The following is an 18,870-nucleotide window of genomic DNA, read 5'->3' on the forward strand; positions in this document are numbered from 1 at the left end:
CCCCCCCCCTTTAAAATAGGATGCTTTCTAGACTAGGTCTTAAAGTCTTCAGGGTTCATATTTCAGTAGCAGTACTCTAGTACAGGGCCTCCATTAATGATTATGGCTCTTCAAGCACTTCTATAATGTCAACATCTGAGGTTTTTTCATTTCCAGTATATTGTTACTGATATGTTTGCTAACAAATTTGGGATACCAACTCACAAACGCAAGATACAGTGTTCTATAAATGAACTTGGATGAATCTAGCAGAGCCTGCTTTATGCAGCTCTTCCTAAAAGAAGGCTGCTTTGACAGTGTTTAGAGATTCCACAGTTCATATGAGGCTACTCTGTGCTTCTGCCAAAGGCCGTAACATAGTTTGGGGTGGAGTGCAGCTTCCTCTTTCAGTGTGTAGGTGCCAGAAGTTTTTGATTTAAGCATATGGCGTGCTTTCTTCATTAAAACAGCAACATGCTTAGCTTATTCTAACTTCATTCTAAAACTCACTGGCACCCTTTTGGTTACAAAAGTGGTAGAATACAATTTCAGTGTTATTTGGATTTTAGGACTTTGAAAAGTCCTAAATATCAGGAATCAATGGTTATGGCTACTGGGGAATATAGCTTCAGTGTTTTATCATTTCTGGTACAAGATTGTCTTCCATGGTTGGCTTTACTTTAAAGATTAATGAAGTTGTTCTTGATATACTGATGAACACTAATAATAATGCCTTGGTCATTAATAAATTGCATAAATATGGTCAGGTACATATTTCTATATTAACTGTATTTCTATTTACTTCTATATGGATTTTCTGTATTTTTTTAACATATGATTTCTAGTTCATAATAATAACCTGATGTAATTGTTAGGCTAAATTATACAGAGAACAGCTCATATCTAATGTGGATAATAATGAAAAGAGTAGACAAATTAATGGACTAAGGCTGTTTATCAAGGAAAAGTGTACAGAATAATAAACTGTCACTGAAGCATTTTAGAGGTTCTCCATATTTAAATTATACTTTTCCACTTGTTCAGTAAGTTTTTGACAAATAATATTATCCAAATTCAGTAGAGTTTCACATTTTTCTGACTCTTTTACCCTTTTCTATTTTGTAGTTATTTTTCACATAATCTCTCAATGATCTAGAGAAAGGCTTTATTCCTGTTTCTACATGCTCCTCACAATTCTTTCTCTGGTGGCTTTTAATTAAGAGGAATAACAAACTTGGGGTACTGAGATTTAATTAGGTAATGTTCCCAATCCTTTTTCCTCAATAAAGCAAGCTTTTCACTTGTTTGAAGAGGAAAGACAATACTAAATGGAACTTCTAAGTATTTTTCCTGGCTAGTATTTTAAATCATGAGCAACCTTGGTTCTATGAAGTTCTGGAATCAAGCCTCATAGATTTCCAGAGATGTGTAACCTTTAGTAGGATAAAGATTAATGTTTCCTTCATTTTGTATTTTAACCTGCCCCCTCACAAGATCTCAAATAGCCAAATGAACTATTCAAATCTATAGTCAGAAGCAAGATAACTTATGAAAACAGCAAACATGAGGTGCATGTGAGGAATTCATCTGAACAGAGGTGCAGAAGCCCACATTGATTTCAATGGAAAGGGAACCATGGCATCATGTCTTAGAAATACAGTCAGAACATATACCTCAGAAATAATCAGATGTCTAAGCAGATCTTAAAATAGGTTTAGAAGAGTAGTAAATGCCATTGTTCTCCTTTTAGTCTAATGGAAGGACTCTGTTCAGAAATTCAGCAACAAAACATGTTGAGAGAGATCCTATACAGATCTGTCTCTGGACTTGTGCTGAGGATCAGACATGCCTAATTTTTGCTTTGGGCTAGACATATTGGTTTACCTCATCTGATACTGAATCTCTCAGAAACTCTCCAGCTTCTGGCTAATTGATAGTGTGGTTTGGACCAGTAGATAAGGTTTATTTTTTTTCCTCTGCAAATTTGTGATTCCTCTAACAATGGACAGTGGAAAATAATCCAGTCCCCAGTCTGGCAGTGGTTGAAAGTTGGAAATGCTTATTTGGGAAATGGGAAAATCAACAATGCAAGATTGATGGATGTAATATGGACTGTATACCTATGCTTTATTATGTAAGTATTGTTTTCCATAAGCAATTAATATTCTAGGGGAAACAATTGTTATGTTCTGTATCAACCTGGACCATAGTTACAGCAATAGTTGTCTAAGGCCTTGAGCAATATCAGAGAGTCTTGCAGGGAATGTGCTGCCTGTGAGCAATGTGCTGAGAAAAAAATGGAGCAGATCACACTATATGTGGGATTACATTTTACAGAAGAAAGATTGTTTCTATATTTTTTTTATTAATATGATCTGTAAATGAGAAATGGGGCTTTTTGTGTGCACTCCTTTTCCACCTAAGTGAATAAGAAATGCATTAGATTGGCTATACCACTTTGTGTCCTAAGTTTGTTAACAAATGAGTGCAGCACAATAAATTGAAGTGGAAAGTTCTATAGTGTTTTAATCTACAGTGGGAAAATAAATGCTAGAACCACTCCAGTTACCTCAAAAAGGTAACTGAGACTGTGCTATTAGAGAGGGGTCATCAGAATGCTTGATGTATTGATTTATGTATTGACAATGTATTGACACATTGATTTATAAGAATTTGAGGAAAAGTATTCCAGATTATTTCAATAATAACGTAAAACACTTTTTAAGCAAACAACACTGGTTATAGAAATCAATCTTCTGGCTTATTCATTCATGGAATCACTCATTACAAGTTCTGGAACACTTTATTTTGTTGGCTATGGGCTTTGGTTTCCACTGCTTGACCTCTCAAGAATGATTAGATAATTAGATTTTATCCATCAAGGCCACTATGGCTACTGCCCACCTTGCTGTTTTTCAGAGATGGGCGCAGTATTTGGAAAACAGAGTATAATCACAGACAGACTGATAGATATGAGTGAAAAAGGAGAAGATAATCTTTCATACTCCATATATTTATCACATTCCCTCACCCATTTGAACCACACATAACACTTCTTTTGCAAGCTATTGAGTTCTAGCCTGCACTGATGTGGTGGTTGTTGTTCCTTTGTCTTAGTTCCTTGGTTCCATCCCAGTGATATGTTCTGAGGGTGAATTTCATGTGCTGCCAAAAGTGATGTCATGAAAATAGGTAAGAAGTCCTCTGACCAAAAAGGACTTACTTATAGCCAGATGGGTTGAAGGTATTTCAGATAATGGCTGCAGTTGAGAAAATGAGCTCAGGGTTCACGAAAGCCTAACAGCTTTGAACAAATTTGGTGATCTGAAAGTGATAAAGAATCTAAGGGGAATTAAAAAGGAAAATAACATTTATTAAGGAAGGAAGGAGTATTTGGCATGGACAGTGAGATAAATGATTGTTGTACAATGCTGAGCGACTGAAAAAAGAAAAGGAACAATATATGACTGGCCATTTGTGGTGATGATCATCCTGAATTTGGGTGCCAAATAGAAAATATGTATATATGAGAGACAGATTTATGCTGCGAGCTATTTGAGAAAGGGTTATAATCTGGTTTTGTGCATGTCTGGATGTGGAATAGTGGTTGTGAGAGAGAGAATTCTAGAGGGAAGGAGAATGCGTATAGTGTCATAGCATGGGTCAGCTTGAAAGGGCCTTCAGAAGGTCTTCTAGTCCAGCCTCCTGCTCACATGGGAAAGAAGATTGTTGCAAACATTTTGATGAAGTTGTGCATATTTGTGTTTGTGGTACAGAGTAGCAGAGTTTTGAAATCATTTTATTGGAAATTTTTAAATTTCAAACTGCTCCACTCCCATATGTGTGTATAAAATAAGGTATGAAATATAAAATTGTATAGACATATATATATTTATTCACTCATACCCTGATGAACATACATGGACATTCAAAGTATTCTGGCTTAGGCTATTTTATTGCACTAAGAACTAGGTTTGAATTACCATCACCCTTATTTTTCCTCCTAATATACTTAATGCATGTACAGCTGTTTTTTTCCAGCCTTCTGAGTGAGAGCTGCTTTTATGCAATTTAATGGGTGTAGGAAAACACTGAGGGACAGGTAAGGTGAAAAAGAAGTGCATGGAAGAAGCATGGTCATACCTTTGAGGAAGAACCATAAAAATTAATGTCCTTTCTTCTCTACATGAAAATTAAATTTCCTAATGCTATTATATGCTTACCAAGTGTACTTGCCTATGCATTCTCCTCAAGGTTGTGCAGCATATTGCTGCTCTTCAGGTCAAAAGTAATAAATAGCACTTCAGCAGAATAACTGCATGCATTCGTATAAAAGGACTTTCACTGTTAATAAGATAGGGGATTTTATTTTAATAAATATATAGTTGATTAGTCCCAATAAGTCCCAATACATTATTGTGACTTAGTGATGCCATCCATAATTTAGGTATGTTAGGTTGGTGTTCTTATAGGTGTAATAATCCTCAGTATGCTGAAAGGATAACAGGATTCCAGTTCATTATATTGTAGATTTTTTAAAATTTTAATTTACACTATCAACTAGTTTCAATGCCTGTCATATCAGTTCTCTATTGACAGCAATCAGCATTCTGTCAGAGAGGTGACACTGCATACAACCCAAGCATTATACAAATTGTCTCGTAATAAAACTTTTCAATACAAATCATGGATACCTATGTGATATTATTTACAAATTTAAACTTTCTAGAAAACTGGAGGAATGTTTGTGATCTTGATAGCAGCTGAATTAATGGAAGTTTGCAGCACAAATGGAGATTGGAGAAAGGAAAATCTCTTGCGAGCATACTGATTTTATTTTAGACTAATTTTAGGTAGGTAGTAATTTGTGTTGTGTTTAAAGTAAAAACAGAGCAGTCCCCTCTCCACCCCCACTTTGGAAAAATCCAAATTAAATAGAAGAATAAACAAAGCTGTATCAACAATTAAAGTTTCAAATGGCTTTTTTAATACCGTAAGAACAAATGTTGGTAGATTAGACATAGTAATTGTGGTATTTGAATGGACTGAAAAAATCAGAGGCTTAAACATGACTGAGATCTGGAATTCATCTAACTAAGAGATGCAAAAACCATCTGGAATTTACATTCCAATTATGGAAGTAGGATGAGTAAAAACAAGGAAAAGGTCTGTATGGAATGGAGAAGAGAAATGAAGGAATGAAGAAAGCTATGACTTGGAGACATGGAGGTACAGGACTCAAGGAAGATTTGCCAAAACTAACCCAGTGCTAGATCTAGCAAAAGAATAAAACAAAAAGCAAAAGACTTTTTAGCAATGTAGGTAGCACATTGCAACTAGTACAAAAAGAATGGGGAGCCCCAAAGCACTGAGGTTATATATAATCTAGCTACATTCCCCAGCCTAATAAGTAACTTTTGCAGCTTTCAGAACAAAGATGTAGAAAGCCAAAGCTAAGTTTGCTGTTAGAAGAGAATATATACAAAGTGAAAAGAACCATGGCATGGAAGCTAAACTAGGAGAGCTCAACTTGCTTAAATGGGGAAGGATCACTTACTAATGAAAGAACTAGACCATGAAGTTTTATGGCTTGTGGTAGAGATTTTAATCCATCTGTTGTATTGTGGTGGTGCTATATAGCAAGCTTCACTTTTCTTTTTATAAACATTTAGTATATTTGCAATTATTCTTTTGTACACACAAAGCTTTAAAACAAATTTTGAAAATAATGAACACTATGGATATAAATGTAAGATGGGATAAAATGCAGTCCAAGTTTACTAAAGGTAGATCATGAGTGTACTTTAATGGCAGCAGAATTTTTATGGATGGAAACCTAGTAGATCCAATTGATTATTATCTCTTGATAAGCACTTGACAGTGTAGAACTTGTGAGATTATTAGTTGAAATGGGAAATAGCACAAGAAATGTAAGCTAGATGAAGAAGTGGCTAAAAGAGGGATGACAATAGGTCAGTGCTGGAAAGGGCACCATGAGACCAGAGAGGAATTTCAAGTGGGGCTCCTATGCCAGAATTTGGCTCAATCTTAATTAATAAAGGCAATGGCACAAAACCAGTTAAACTTGGTGATGGAAAAAACTGAGAGGCCTTGCTCACAATGAGCCATATCAAGAATTTAATTCCTAGAAAACAGGTGACCTAGCAGCCTGGGGTAATAGAAGAAAAGTTAAATTTAATACAAAATACAAGGCCATATCCTTAGGGATTAATAAGATTTTCTGGTATAATAGGGGGATTCATCCAGGGGAAGTGACAGATGCCCAACTGTAATTACTGATCATGGTCATTATGAGCCACTAGTACTATTCAGTCAACTAAATGCAGAATATTTTCAGTAGAGAATGAGAAGTAGGCTATTCTGTAGAGTATGACTGCATCTGGAATACTGTGTGGCTGCAAAAATCTCCTTTAGGTTTTTGAAGTGTAGAATCAGAATGTATATCTGAACTGAACCAGTTATCTTTATTAAATATGTCCATCACAAACATACCTGTAATAGCTGACCTACCCAGGAAGCATTTGATAATCCAGGAAGCTTATCATAACTGAAGATTTTACAGATGGATCAGTAAATAAATCACCTGATTTATTAAAGCATTAGAAGGATGGCCTGACAGCCTTTGTAAAAATATTAGTAGTAATGCATCTCTGAATAATATCAACTTACATGTTTATTTTCTATTTAATTTTACGTGTTGGAGGAAAAATGTTTGCACCACTTCCATGTAATTTTATATCCCTGTTTTGTTAATCATTTAACCAGCTAAGATTTTATTTGGGTATTATTTAGTATATTGTAAGAGGAAGAAGGCAGTAGAATGGCATATTTTCAATGAGCAATAACATAATTTTCAAAATCTATGTATAAAAGACTCTCGAAAGTATATACATACTGACCTGTGAAACAAGTACTTTGAGGGTAAAATATGATACATCAAATTCAATAGCAGTATTATATAATATCCTCACCTAGAATACTTACTGTATGTAATACAATATATAGTTAACTGAAGAGAAAGTAATTGGAATTTGTTGTTAAATACGAGTCTAGCTGATTTCCCTTTAAAAATACAATAGAAGTGCTTTTGAAAGACATATGTAAAATTATTATACCTTTGTATCAAGCTAGGTTCAGTTTTGATCTCTCAGTTTTGAGGATTGGAGGATTAATATCTCAACATTTAAGAATAATTCTTTCTTAGAAGGGGTCTTCTTGAACTGCCTCTCTCAAACAGCAGCAAAGCATGAGATGATGGAAAGCTCTACACCATTTCCTCTGTGAAATGTCCCAGCCATGTCATGCCTGATGCTCATGGTATGAGTCTGGGTACCTGGGAAAAAAAGCAGGTAGGGAGGAGAGCCGGCAACATGGTAGTGGTGGCTTGCGGTGGGTGGAGGAAGCAAGCAGCCGATTCAATGTGAATGACAGAGCAAGCTTCAACTTTATTGAAAAAAAATCACACCTTATATAAGCAGTCTACAATACACTACTTGTAACTCTATTGGATACATTAAAGAAACTACATTATAATATCTCAGCCATTGGGTACATCTAAAAAGTCACATTATAATACACCAGCCCCTTGTGGCATCTCTGGTATGCATAAACATCTTTCTTGCTGTGAACCTGCTTCTCTCCCAGGGCTGCTTTCCTCTGACCCCCAAGGTCATAATGCGCCCCAACTTATCTCTGTGTTCTCACAACAATCCTCGGTAGTACAACTGAGCCTTGGGTCTTCATCCTTGTTTACATAACTGTACCCTGGGTTCTTTCCTTTGTTTACCTCAGGTGGCTGGGACCGACTTCTGCAGGGAGCTATGGCCGACCAGCTCCTGCAGGGAGCTATGGCCTTGCTCTCTGCAAGCCGTTCTCCAACAGTGGCTGCCAGGCCACATCCAGATATCAGGGGAGGCTAGTCCTATCCATCTTCAAGTGAACAGCAGGGGTGGGAAAGGTGAAGGGGTGAGAAGTATAACAGCAGCTTCAAAGGGGAATGGAGTGGGGTGAAGGTGTCATGGCTCTGAGGACACTGACAGGCCTGACTGCCCCTGCTCAGCTTTCCCCAGGGCCTCTCCCACCCTGCCCAGGACCCCACGTCAGCCCCCCCGGGGACGTCAGTATTTTAGGGATGCTTATTTCTTTAAATGAGTACAATGTAGCCCTTACTCAAAATGGTTGCCTTGCAGCAGGGTGGGTCTCCTCCCCACAGCCCTGCCCTGCCTGACTATGGGCCCTGCTGAGCTGGGCCTAGCTGCAGGCCCATGTCCCAACCCAGCCTCAGCCCATCCTTTTCCCAGGGTGGTGCCTCATTCCAGGGCTGGGGCTGCACTCAGTGCTCTGCTCCTGGCTGGGGAGCTGCTGCACTGGACCCTGCAGCTCCCAGACCCCAGGAGCTGCCAGCCCACGCAGCACCCTGACAGCAGGGTAGAAAGAGGAAATACAGTAGTTACCAGGACCTTATCAAGCATGATTAAAGTCCTAAACAGGCAATGGCCCTGCAGAAGATCATCTCTTCTGCATTGTTCTCCTGGCGAGGCCAGCCATGGGATGATGCTGAGGTTACAGCCTGGCAGCAGTGCATCACACCTGGCAGAGCTGAAACTGAAGCTCTCACATTTCCACCTGCCGAGCAGTTCTCTCAAAAATTAGACCTTGGTAAAATTACTCAGTAGATCTCAGTACATCTGAGCAGTATTGGCACAGACAAAAGGATTTCTTAGTGAAAGAAACCTGAGATGGGGCTGAGAAAATGTAGAGGAAGGCTAAAAACCTGGCACACCATCAGAACAGGAACCTGTGTTATTGGAAACCCCGCTGTGCTCCCTAGGTCTTGCTGCAGAGAGATACAGCTGTAGCACTCTCCTTCTTACATCTGCCCCATTCCTCTCACTGTTGGAACATGCTAAATGTGTCACATTAAAACCACATATTTGCTTATGAGAATAAGCTGCATTAAGTGTTCTTATCATGATACAAGGGCATCATCACATGATGCTGGTGGCACTCAATACATCATGGAGGTTTGAAAAGGCTAGTGGAGCACAGAGGTGGAAGCCTGCGGGAGCTGAAGGCGGTGCACGTAAATACATCCAACTGTCCCTCTAGCTCTGTGGTCAGAATTCATTTCATGTCCTCCCTAATGCAACCTCTGCTCTTACAGTCTTACAAAATTTTACAGTATTTTAGGGATGCTTATTTCTTTAAATGAGTACAATGTACCCCTTACTCAAAATGGTTGCCTTTATTTCTGATGCTTTTATTCAAAGTACCCACTGTGTATGCTTTAAATTACACTGTTTATAATGCTGTACTATAAAGCTTGTTCTGCAAGTTTTTGCATATGAGAACAAACCCTCCTTTGTAAAGGATATCTTAAGAGAGAGATGAACCTACTCCTAGCAGGAGCTCCTCAATCATCAGAGTGGAAGGAAAAACTAACTGTAGGATTTACTATAGAGGAAGTAGAAAGTGTGGAGAAGCAACAGAAAATACGAAAGATATGAGAGGCATGATATTGCAGCCTGTGAAGTTAGGGTGTGGAGGGCATGACAGAGCAAAATGTGAACTGAGTGAGGCCAAGAACCAAACTGGAGAGGGGCCCTGAATTACTGCTTCATATGGCACCCAAAAGTCAGATTCACAAATACGGACTACAATTTTATTGTAATAAGGATGATGTTATGGACCTGATGAGAGGGGTTTTTTTTGTCAATAAATATAATGTTATGATTTTCAAAATATACAAAAGAACTCAAGTCTCAAATCTACTGAAAACTATCACTCTCACATCTGCTTAGGCAGCTCAGTACATTACCCACCATAAGGCTTTCCGAAGAAGAAAAATCCTTATCAAAGAATAAAAATCCTTAAAATGGATTATGAATAAAAAAATATTAACTGTACCAGACTCTAGTATGTTAAATAGGTACATACTATGTAAAAAGCAGACCAGAGTGTTCTTAAGTAAGGAACTTGTTCGTTCCTCTATTTAGTTAGTTCCTTCTTATTAACAAGGAACTATTGTTGTATATAGCTGCTGTGTTTTTGTTCGTATTGTAAAAGGCTTGATGGTTTGCTGTTATTAGAACTGAAGAAACAATGCTGAGTGTTTCAGGTAACTTTATTCTAGACATCAAGGTGTTTTGGTCAGGTTCTTCCCTAAATTCTAAGAAAAGGCTTGTCTCAACTGACAAACAATTATGAAAGTATTTTTTGCTTGTAAAGGCTTACTAGAGTATTCATATAACATTATTAAAATGCATTTTGCAGAATTAAGACAAAAGCTGCAAAATAAAACTTGTTAGATATGGGGCTAAATACATTGCAAGAAACTACGTTTCATCAGAGTGGGCAGTGCTCACTCAGTCAAGGAAATGTCGATGTATAAGATTTTACTACATAACCAATTTCTACTAATGATAAATAGAAACTACTTGTACAAATAAATACAATAATCTAAAAGCAACGTTCACACACATCTAACTTCGACTTGTGGTAACAGGAAATATTGTCTGCATTTACGCGGTTGTGTTAAATATGGTAAGGGATTTTGTTACATCACAGTAATATATGTATGGCAACAATACTAATACCCTTTGTTAATTTATCCCTCTCATTGTAATTGGGGCAATCTAGGGACACAGGGCATAAATCTTTATTTAAGATTCTTATAAACTCTCTCTTTTGTCATTTGCTTTACTTGCAAAAAGCACATTTTCTGTATTCTCTTTGCTGAGAAGTTGTTAGCTACCGTCACTATGAGTAGCCAGGAGACAATGTGAATAATGACATTCAGCAAATAACTGAATGCCTTTGTTATGAAATCCGTTTAGTCTATCCTGCATCTAGAGTATCCTGAAAGGGCTTTGAGTCTGGTTTCTAAGAGAACAGGGAAATAATTAATTTTCTGCAGATATGTGGTAGTTTTCCTAGTGCCAAGGTACACAGAATAAACACACTTACAGATTTCAGTAACTATCCAAATAAGATTACAACAAATATATCCATGAGCAGGAGAGTTCTGACTCAACTTTCCCAGTAGGTTAGACTTCCAATATGAACTGCATGCACACTGGAGTTTTCCTCCCACTGAAAATCCTGCTCTGCATTGCCACCTGTTTCCATGTAATTTGCAGTGATGTAATAACCTGTAGCCTCCTGTTAAATTTGGTTGAAATTGGTCACGAGTTCTGAAACTACCTGGAGAAATTATGCTAGGCAGATAGAAAGACAAATGCTTATTCAGGTATCATAATTACATAGGTTTTCTCTACTCAGGGAAAAAGGCTAAAAAGTCTGTGTGACAAGGTAATTATTTTTAAACTGTGTCTTCAAAATTTGGTCACAAATTGGTATTGTGTTTCTTTGAGATTTTTTTTCCCTGTCTTCTCTATCAGTTCTGGGCAGATACATATTTCTATATATCACGTACTGCATTTTCCACATTCTAATGTTTTACTACAAAACTTGATAGATGTTAACAGACTTGGATATTGCTCCACATCAGTATGTGAGCATACATTTTAAAGCCCATTCTTTCCAAGCTGGCAATGAGGCCCCACTCATTTGATGACTTCCAGGCTATTGGTGTCCATGACCACTATTATGTTCTGAATCCTCTTATCTCTGTACTTATATTCTTTTTCCCTGTTGATAAAAAATGATTAGCATTTTATAGATTAAAAATAAATTAAAGGTGGGAAACAAACATTAGGAAATAGTTTTATACTCTTCTAAAGGAAGAAGTCACCACAGAAGTGGGATTCCTCGGGATCTGACTGTTCAACATCTACAAAAAGGCTGCAAATGTCAGTGAACTAGAGTGACAAAGACTGCAGATGGTGCAAAAGTATTCAGGATGATCAACTGGAAAGCTGACTGCAAAAGGTCACTGAAGTTATTTCAGAAATAAATTATAAAATGACCTAAAAAATCAGCTCAGTAAATGCAAAGTTGTCATTGTAGGTTTTTTGTTTGGCAGGGCAATTTGCTTTAGCATGTCCCTCCTGCCCATATCCAAAGCACTTGAGAGCTGATTTAGCCTTCATGGCCGTAGCTAGTGCAGCCACTTTATGATCCACAGTGCCAACTTTAGAGCAGGCAGCAACCATATCAGGAACAGACGATTCTCCTGGCAAAGCCTCAATAATTTTTTGACAGTCCTCATTAGCATTTTCTTTTGCCAATTGCTTACATAATATTTGTCATAATGCTTCATCATTGTCTACTGTTTTTTCTAAAGCAGCACAATTTTTTTCCATGAATTGTAAGAATTGCTCCTTTGGCCCCTGTCTAATGGTAACCTTTTTGGTTTGGTGCTGCTAATTCCATTGTCTTTATTAATGCTTACATCATTCCAAGAAACGGGGACTGCTCCAGCAACATTGGGTGCCACTGCGCTTGTACTTGCGGATTTGAGAAAATATCGCCTGTGCCCGTAAGAATATCCACCCCAGCCCCTTGCCTTGGGTCTCCTTGTAGTAACTGCATATTCTCTATAACAGCCCTTCCAGCTAATTGTCTCCAAGTCGATAGAAACACCATGAAGTGTACTGGTTGAAATAAAATCTGGGTGAGATGAGTAATATCGTAGGGACACAACAAATCTATATTTATTACTTGTATCAGTTGCAATTGGACTTTGGGGGAGTTAATGCAAATTTTGCAGACTTCGTTTGTAAATCTTGCACAACCTTTCAGGAAAAGGGGTTATGATCATCATTTTGCCCTGAACCAGGTATAGCTTTGAACACAGGATACGCTATTGATTCACACGGCCCCGAGTTGGAGCCACTCTCACAGGGGAGATCAAATTTTTCAACTAGATCTCAATTCCCTACCAGCTGCCTTTTTCCTGACCTATGCCCAAAACCAACTTGGATGTCCTGGTGTAACAGTCACAGTAGCCGGGGGCAAAGTCCACGGGAGGGTGAATTTACTAACACACTCAGGGTCTCCAATCTGTAACTTGCAATTGACTTTTTCCCTGCAGCCACTCCTCCCTCCTCCTCCTCATCACTACTGTCCTCCAGGGAAGGCAAAGGGATCTGAGAGGGATTTGCTGTGGATTCTGTTTCTATCTCTTCCTCTGCAGGGGGTGCAGTAGGTTCTATAAAGTTAGAGCCTTGTTTCATCATCTGTAACTGCTGATTAGGGGTTTGATATTGACTAGGTGGAGGCGGAGGAGATGGTCATGAACGAGGTTTGACAGACCCTGTACAGGGTTTTTTTCCCCTGCTACAGAGGACAGAGTGGAATGGTCTTTAACTTGAGCGGGTTGTTTCAGCCATTTGTCCTCATCTTTTATACCCTTTGACTGCCCTTCCTTTTCCTCGCACTCCGCTTTCCATTCTTTTAAGGTTTTGCTCAGTAATCGCCAAGTGTTAGCTAAATCTGATGTATCTTTTGACCCCTTAGAAATTGCATCCCATAATTTTTACCCTACTTCTTGCTGCACTGATACGCTAAACGCTGTGGCAGCTGTTGCTTCAAATCCTTGCATTTTAAACCAAATGAGTATTCGCCTTAGTCCGTATTCACTAGTCCTAACGCCTTTATGTCTTAAGTAATGCTTTCCATGCAGACAGTATTGTTTCCTCTTCTTTTGTTAAATGCTGTCCCATGGCTATAGTCCCAGTCCCGGTGGCTCACCTTATTAGGTGTCAACGTTTAGGTCCGGACCAGGCGGATTCCCACTGCTCTCAGCATAACTGGGCTTTGTCTCTGCTGCACGTCGTCCTGCAACCCACCTTTGCTAAGTCGCAAATCCCAAATCACGTCCTTGTCAAATCATGATCTCGTCCTTGTTGCGCATCGTTGTTGCACGTCGAGGTCACCAGATGTCATTGGAAATGGACAAAAACAACAGGAGAATATTATGCTTGAGTTAGCAAGCAAGAGAAGAGAAGATTGCTCAGCTTTTTATTATCTGCCTTTTATAACATTTATCTGCCACCAAGGCAAAAGCCTATTGGTTATACAGTTGTTTTTCACAATTATGATTGGCAGTTATTTTCTAATATCCATGTTTTCTTTACATCCCACTCCACGGTAAACTACTTCCTCAAACTTGTTTACAACATTCTTTCATCTGTCTCTTTCGTCTTCTCAAGGGTACACCAGAATCTTGTCAAGGTCAAACTCTTCTTCAGTCAGGTTAGTGGCAGACCATCTGCCTTCCCCGACAATTCCCCCTTTTTGTATTTGTGCTAAAAATATTGTGTGAAATATTGCAAAAGAGTGACAAGGCAAGGCAACATCAATAACAGAACTACAACTATCGAGATAATTAGTCCCACAGTCTTGACCAAAGATATTAGCCATCCGAATAGTCCCCAGCCTTTAAACATTTTTGTTAGCCAATCTGGTCTCACCTTCACTTAAATGCTTAATGGCTTCTTTTAATTGTTGTATACCCGTAAAGATAATTCCGAGTGATCTGATAAATTCATACAACACATACCTTCAAAGTCTTCACACTTATGCCCCTGTGCTAAAAGCAAAAAGTCAATAGCAGCTCTATTCTGTAAAGCACCATGTCTAACACTATCAACATCAGTTAGTAACCCAGTAAGTGCCAGTGTTGCAGCCCTGTCCTGCCTACTCAATCAACACCCCAAATTAGTCAATTTCTTTAGTGCAGCCACAGCAGCGACTCCTGGTGCAAAAAAGGAGGATGCAATAATTTGACCTGGATTCCAAAATGTAACTTTGTCATCACAGCCTGAGGTAAACTGGTGTGCACTCCTCCTTAGCTGTCTCCCATGCTTAGTGACATTGAATATCATCATCTCATTAGGTGTCAAAAGAGTGAGACCACCAAGGCTACATGGGCCTCCATTTAATTTAAATGGAATACCTCCCATGCTTGATCCTCACAAATTAACAAAATACCAGGAGGCAAAGCAAGAGGGACAGAAGAGGACCGAGAAACATTAGGTGAGGTATAGTTGCACCAAGTGGTTGAATTATGATAAATAGCATTAGTTGCATTAACATTTTGACCTCGCCGTACAGTGTTATTATATGAATAATTAAAAAACAAACAAGCATCCATTATGACGGGTCCTACCAATTCTAATTCTTCTGTAATCTGCATAAGTTGACTATATACACCATGCCAACTGTCCATACAGTTTTTTTGAGAGTTGCAAAGATCCACACTGCTGCCCAGTGGGTTTGGCCATGTGTCTACTGGCAATCCCACCAAGCACATGGAGAATGTGTTTTCAGGGCTTGCAGTAGAGAGACACAAAGTTTCTTGATGTGTCATGTTTGCCAGAGTTACCCAGACATTCTGCTTGGGTTGTGAAACTACCCATTCTTCACCCAGATGTAGGTTCCAGCACAGGCCAAACACACCGAGCAGGAACCCAGCAAGGGCCGGCATCTGCAGAGACACAAGCATAACCCCTGCCCCAGGTTAATAATTCACATGGTCCACTCCATTGGCCAGTAACCAAATCCTTAACATGTACTTTGATGCCATTTTGCAAATTCTGTTTTGAAAAAAAGAGAAGAAAAATGTTGTAGAGGAGGTAGAGAAGAATTATCCCCATAATGGAGAAGGAACATAAACTGCTTTATCTAAACGTGCCTATACACAAAGTGGTGTGTGTATAGGGAAGCTAATTCTAACATTTATACACAATAGTTACCTATTGTTATTGCCACTCAGGAATGGGCTCTTAAGAGATATTGTAGCTCAGGAGAGGCCAAAAGCCAAACAGAATGATCAGAAGGTATTGGCAAAGGAGCAGAAAACAAACCAGTCATTATAATTCCATACAGTCCCTAAACCCAATGTACACCTATAGCTTAATAACTACATGAAATTCTGCTTGTAGAGTAGTATTAGTGTAGGAGTTAGAAAAACTTAAGAAATTCAACAAGAACATTATGGAGTGGCTTTAATATATGAAGAAAAAAGGCAGACTTTTCAATCCAGAAAGGAAAATACTTAAGTATTTTAACAGCATATAAAATTTTGCAGCGAAAGTGAAGAAGGATGCTTCTTCCTCACAATGCAAGGTTCAGGCACTGGGTTTGAGACAAAAAGGAAATACTGTTTCAGACAATACATAATTAAAAAGTAGAACATCCTGACCAAGAAGGCACAAAGTGCAAAAACATAAAAAATTATTTTTCCAGTTCCTTTATGGAGGGCAGACTCATGGATGCTATTAACCATGATGGGTGACTCCCTGGTCAGGAGATTTATAAGGGATTGATTGTAGGAGGTTATATCTTCCCTAAGCCTTCATTACCCATATTTGAGACAGGCTGGCTGGCTAGATGGGCCTTTCAACATACAGCGGGTACTAACAGAAAGGAAGGATAGCTTTTTACAACATTCTCGTTTACAGCTCGCCGCCTCGCGCGGAGGGGTGCGCCGCTCACCCGCGCTCCTCCCTCCCGTGCGGGGCGGCCCGGCGCCCTCTGCGCAGCGCTGTGCTGCCGGTTGGAGTGAAGTTACCGTACTACGAATAAAGTTACTTTCCGTGAGGAACCTTTGGAGATAATCCGAAATAGGGACATTCCCATAAAAATGGTGCTGGCTTCTCATTGGTGGGTTCTCAGGTGTGTTCAGATTTGCTTCCAGCTGTCTGCTGGTAGGTGCTGGAGGCATGGTTGCAAAAATACTCATCTTCGAAAAATACGTGTATGTTAACTGTGTGTGTGGTGGAGGTTAGTCTTATGCAGAAAATAAGGTGGTTTTCACCCTTAGACTTGGATAACTTAAAAAGTTTTTTCTTATTTCCTTGCTTATTAAGCCAAATTTTAGCTGGATATTTTTTGGGAGGTCATGAGTGAGATTATGATTCAGTTTACCATCTTGACTGTCACGAGTGCAGAACCCTGCCTGGTGTATTGCCAAACTCAAGTATGCACAACATATTAATTCTGCTGGGAGATGTTTTGAACTACGTTTTTTGCTCATCAGCTTCCACCACCCTTGAGTCTGCCCATCCTCTTAGACACCACAGCAAGGGGAAACTAGGCTAAATTTCTTGTTTGGTCCAGACAGTATGGTGAGATTTTGAAGCTTTTAGCAATATAGGCTGGGGTTAGCTGCTTCTAACCAGTTCTGCATTACTTGGTATTGCAGTTGTTGATACTCAGTCTGCCAGTACAGAGATGTTCTAGCTACATTTAGGAGCCTTTCTGGTAATGACGATTGGTGCAGGGGTTAGTTGACAAAATAAGACCCGAAATTACAGCTTCCAGGAAGAGAGGAGCTGCTCTGACGGATAGAGGTACAGTGAAATTCTCTCGTAGTAAGACCTTACTTATATTTTCATACTGGGAATTTAGCTTTTAGGTTTGTTATGCCCAGTCTGTGTCACTGCACACTACCTGTCTAGAAGATCAAACTACACAGGAAAAGATTTTAAGACTGACTTTTGCATCTAGATTTCAGTTATTAGCACTGTTTATGAGTTCCATTTTGGTCCACTAGAAGTTTTTTGTATGAGAATTATTGACAACATTTTAAGGAACATAATTTGTTTGATTTATGTTTAGCCAATATTGTACTTTTATTTTTAATGACCACATTTCAGTGTAAGTTATAAAAATTAATTATTAACTCACAACCATGTTTATGGTGGCCTGTATCAAATTTCACATGTTCAGCTTGTGAGAACTTGAGAATTTGACAGGCAACTTCGGTATCTCTCTAATAGATGACTCTCCTCAGAGCTTGAAGGAAGCCGAAGTCTGTCATAATACAGAGATCACAGTGTATGTTGTATTTAACATGATACCCAAAACTGAGGTGTCTTTTGCAGTCTTTAGGGCTGCTTCATAGCGTTATTGTAAAGTTTGAGGTAATAATGTAAATATGTCAAACATGTTTCATTCATCTGACCACCTCTGTCTCATTCTCTTACAAACCATTTATAAATATAAGTACTGCCTGAAGCGGAAGTATTGCTGTACACTCTTCCTATCCTGCTAGATTGCTGAATTGCAGCAACATCTAGAGTGCAAAGTAATTTTGTGTATGGTTTCTTACACTTATGTTGTCAGGCTTAATTAGTTTTTGGTAGAAGATAAATTACAAATTTATCAGTAGCCATGAACAGAGCAGCGGTAATAATAAACCCCACTGACAGGTAGTAAGCGTTATGGACAGCATTATTTGCAGTCTGAACTATTCTATAGGTAAGCTGATGCAGTGATTTTTGCTGAAAGTGGATTTTCAGGATTCTGAGAGGCAACAAAAGGCTTTGCATAACTCTTAAAGTCTCCACAGATATGCACTGTAAATTTTAATTTTTTTTTTTTTCTTGGGAAGGTATAAAAAGAATGTCATTGGATTGCTTCTACTGTTGTGCTCATAAATGTGGATGGTAGAGTAGAACATTAACAAATACATGCATATTATCACAAAATAAGTATTTTATATCTTCTTTATGTTCTTTAAGATGGTAAATCTGGTCTGTGAAAATGATAAACTTTTCAGATATCTGACAAAAAAAATGGTAAACAATTGAAAAAGTAGAATTTTAAAGTTTGGAATGCATTTTGGTGTTTGAAATACTCGTATCCAGCTAACTGTTTCTCTGGATATTATTTACAAGGAAGTTTGGACTGGTCTGTTGTGTAATGGAAAAAATTGTTCAATTCTTTCCGGAGTATTAGGTCAGTTTGATTAAATTGTTCAGAAAATATTGCAGTTGGAGAATTCTAAACATTTCCCTGGTGTATTCACAGAGGCACACCGACTGCTACAGGGGTTGGTTCTTGCAGCGTGATTCTTCAATGTTTTAAAAATGCAATTTGATCTCATCTGCTCAGGTAGAACCAAGCTACAGGCACAGTCAGGGGATTAATGTTTATGACTCCATTTCTCAAGGTGCATTT

At 38.6% G+C, this 18,870-nt stretch overlaps 1 protein-coding gene and 1 long non-coding RNA gene across 5 annotated transcripts in view; one reads left to right on the plus strand and one right to left on the minus strand.

The window, feature by feature from the left end:
- Positions 1 to 4,320, minus strand: part of LOC113480852 — a 15,623-nt gene extending 11,303 nt beyond the window's left edge. For both annotated transcript variants that reach the window (XR_003398547.1, XR_003398546.1), the window contains exon 1: positions 4,203 to 4,320. This is a non-coding gene — a long non-coding RNA (uncharacterized LOC113480852). The remainder of the gene's footprint in view (positions 1 to 4,202) is intronic.
- A 12,102-nt stretch (positions 4,321 to 16,422) lies between these two features.
- Positions 16,423 to 18,870, plus strand: part of NRDE2 (NRDE-2, necessary for RNA interference, domain containing) — a 35,024-nt gene continuing 32,576 nt past the window's right edge. For 2 of the 3 annotated variants that reach the window (XM_026848987.1, XM_026848988.1), the window contains exon 1: positions 16,423 to 16,613. In XM_026848987.1, coding sequence (XP_026704788.1) covers positions 16,550 to 16,613 — 64 coding nt within the window. In that variant the 5' untranslated portion in view covers positions 16,423 to 16,549. The remainder of the gene's footprint in view (positions 16,614 to 18,870) is intronic. The other variant, XM_026848991.1, reaches the window with a different exon arrangement.

Source organism: Athene cunicularia (assembly GCF_003259725.1).
Source record: "Athene cunicularia isolate RWA chromosome 5 unlocalized genomic scaffold, athCun1 chr5_part1, whole genome shotgun sequence".
In the NCBI taxonomy this organism is placed as follows: domain Eukaryota; kingdom Metazoa; phylum Chordata; class Aves; order Strigiformes; family Strigidae; genus Athene; species Athene cunicularia.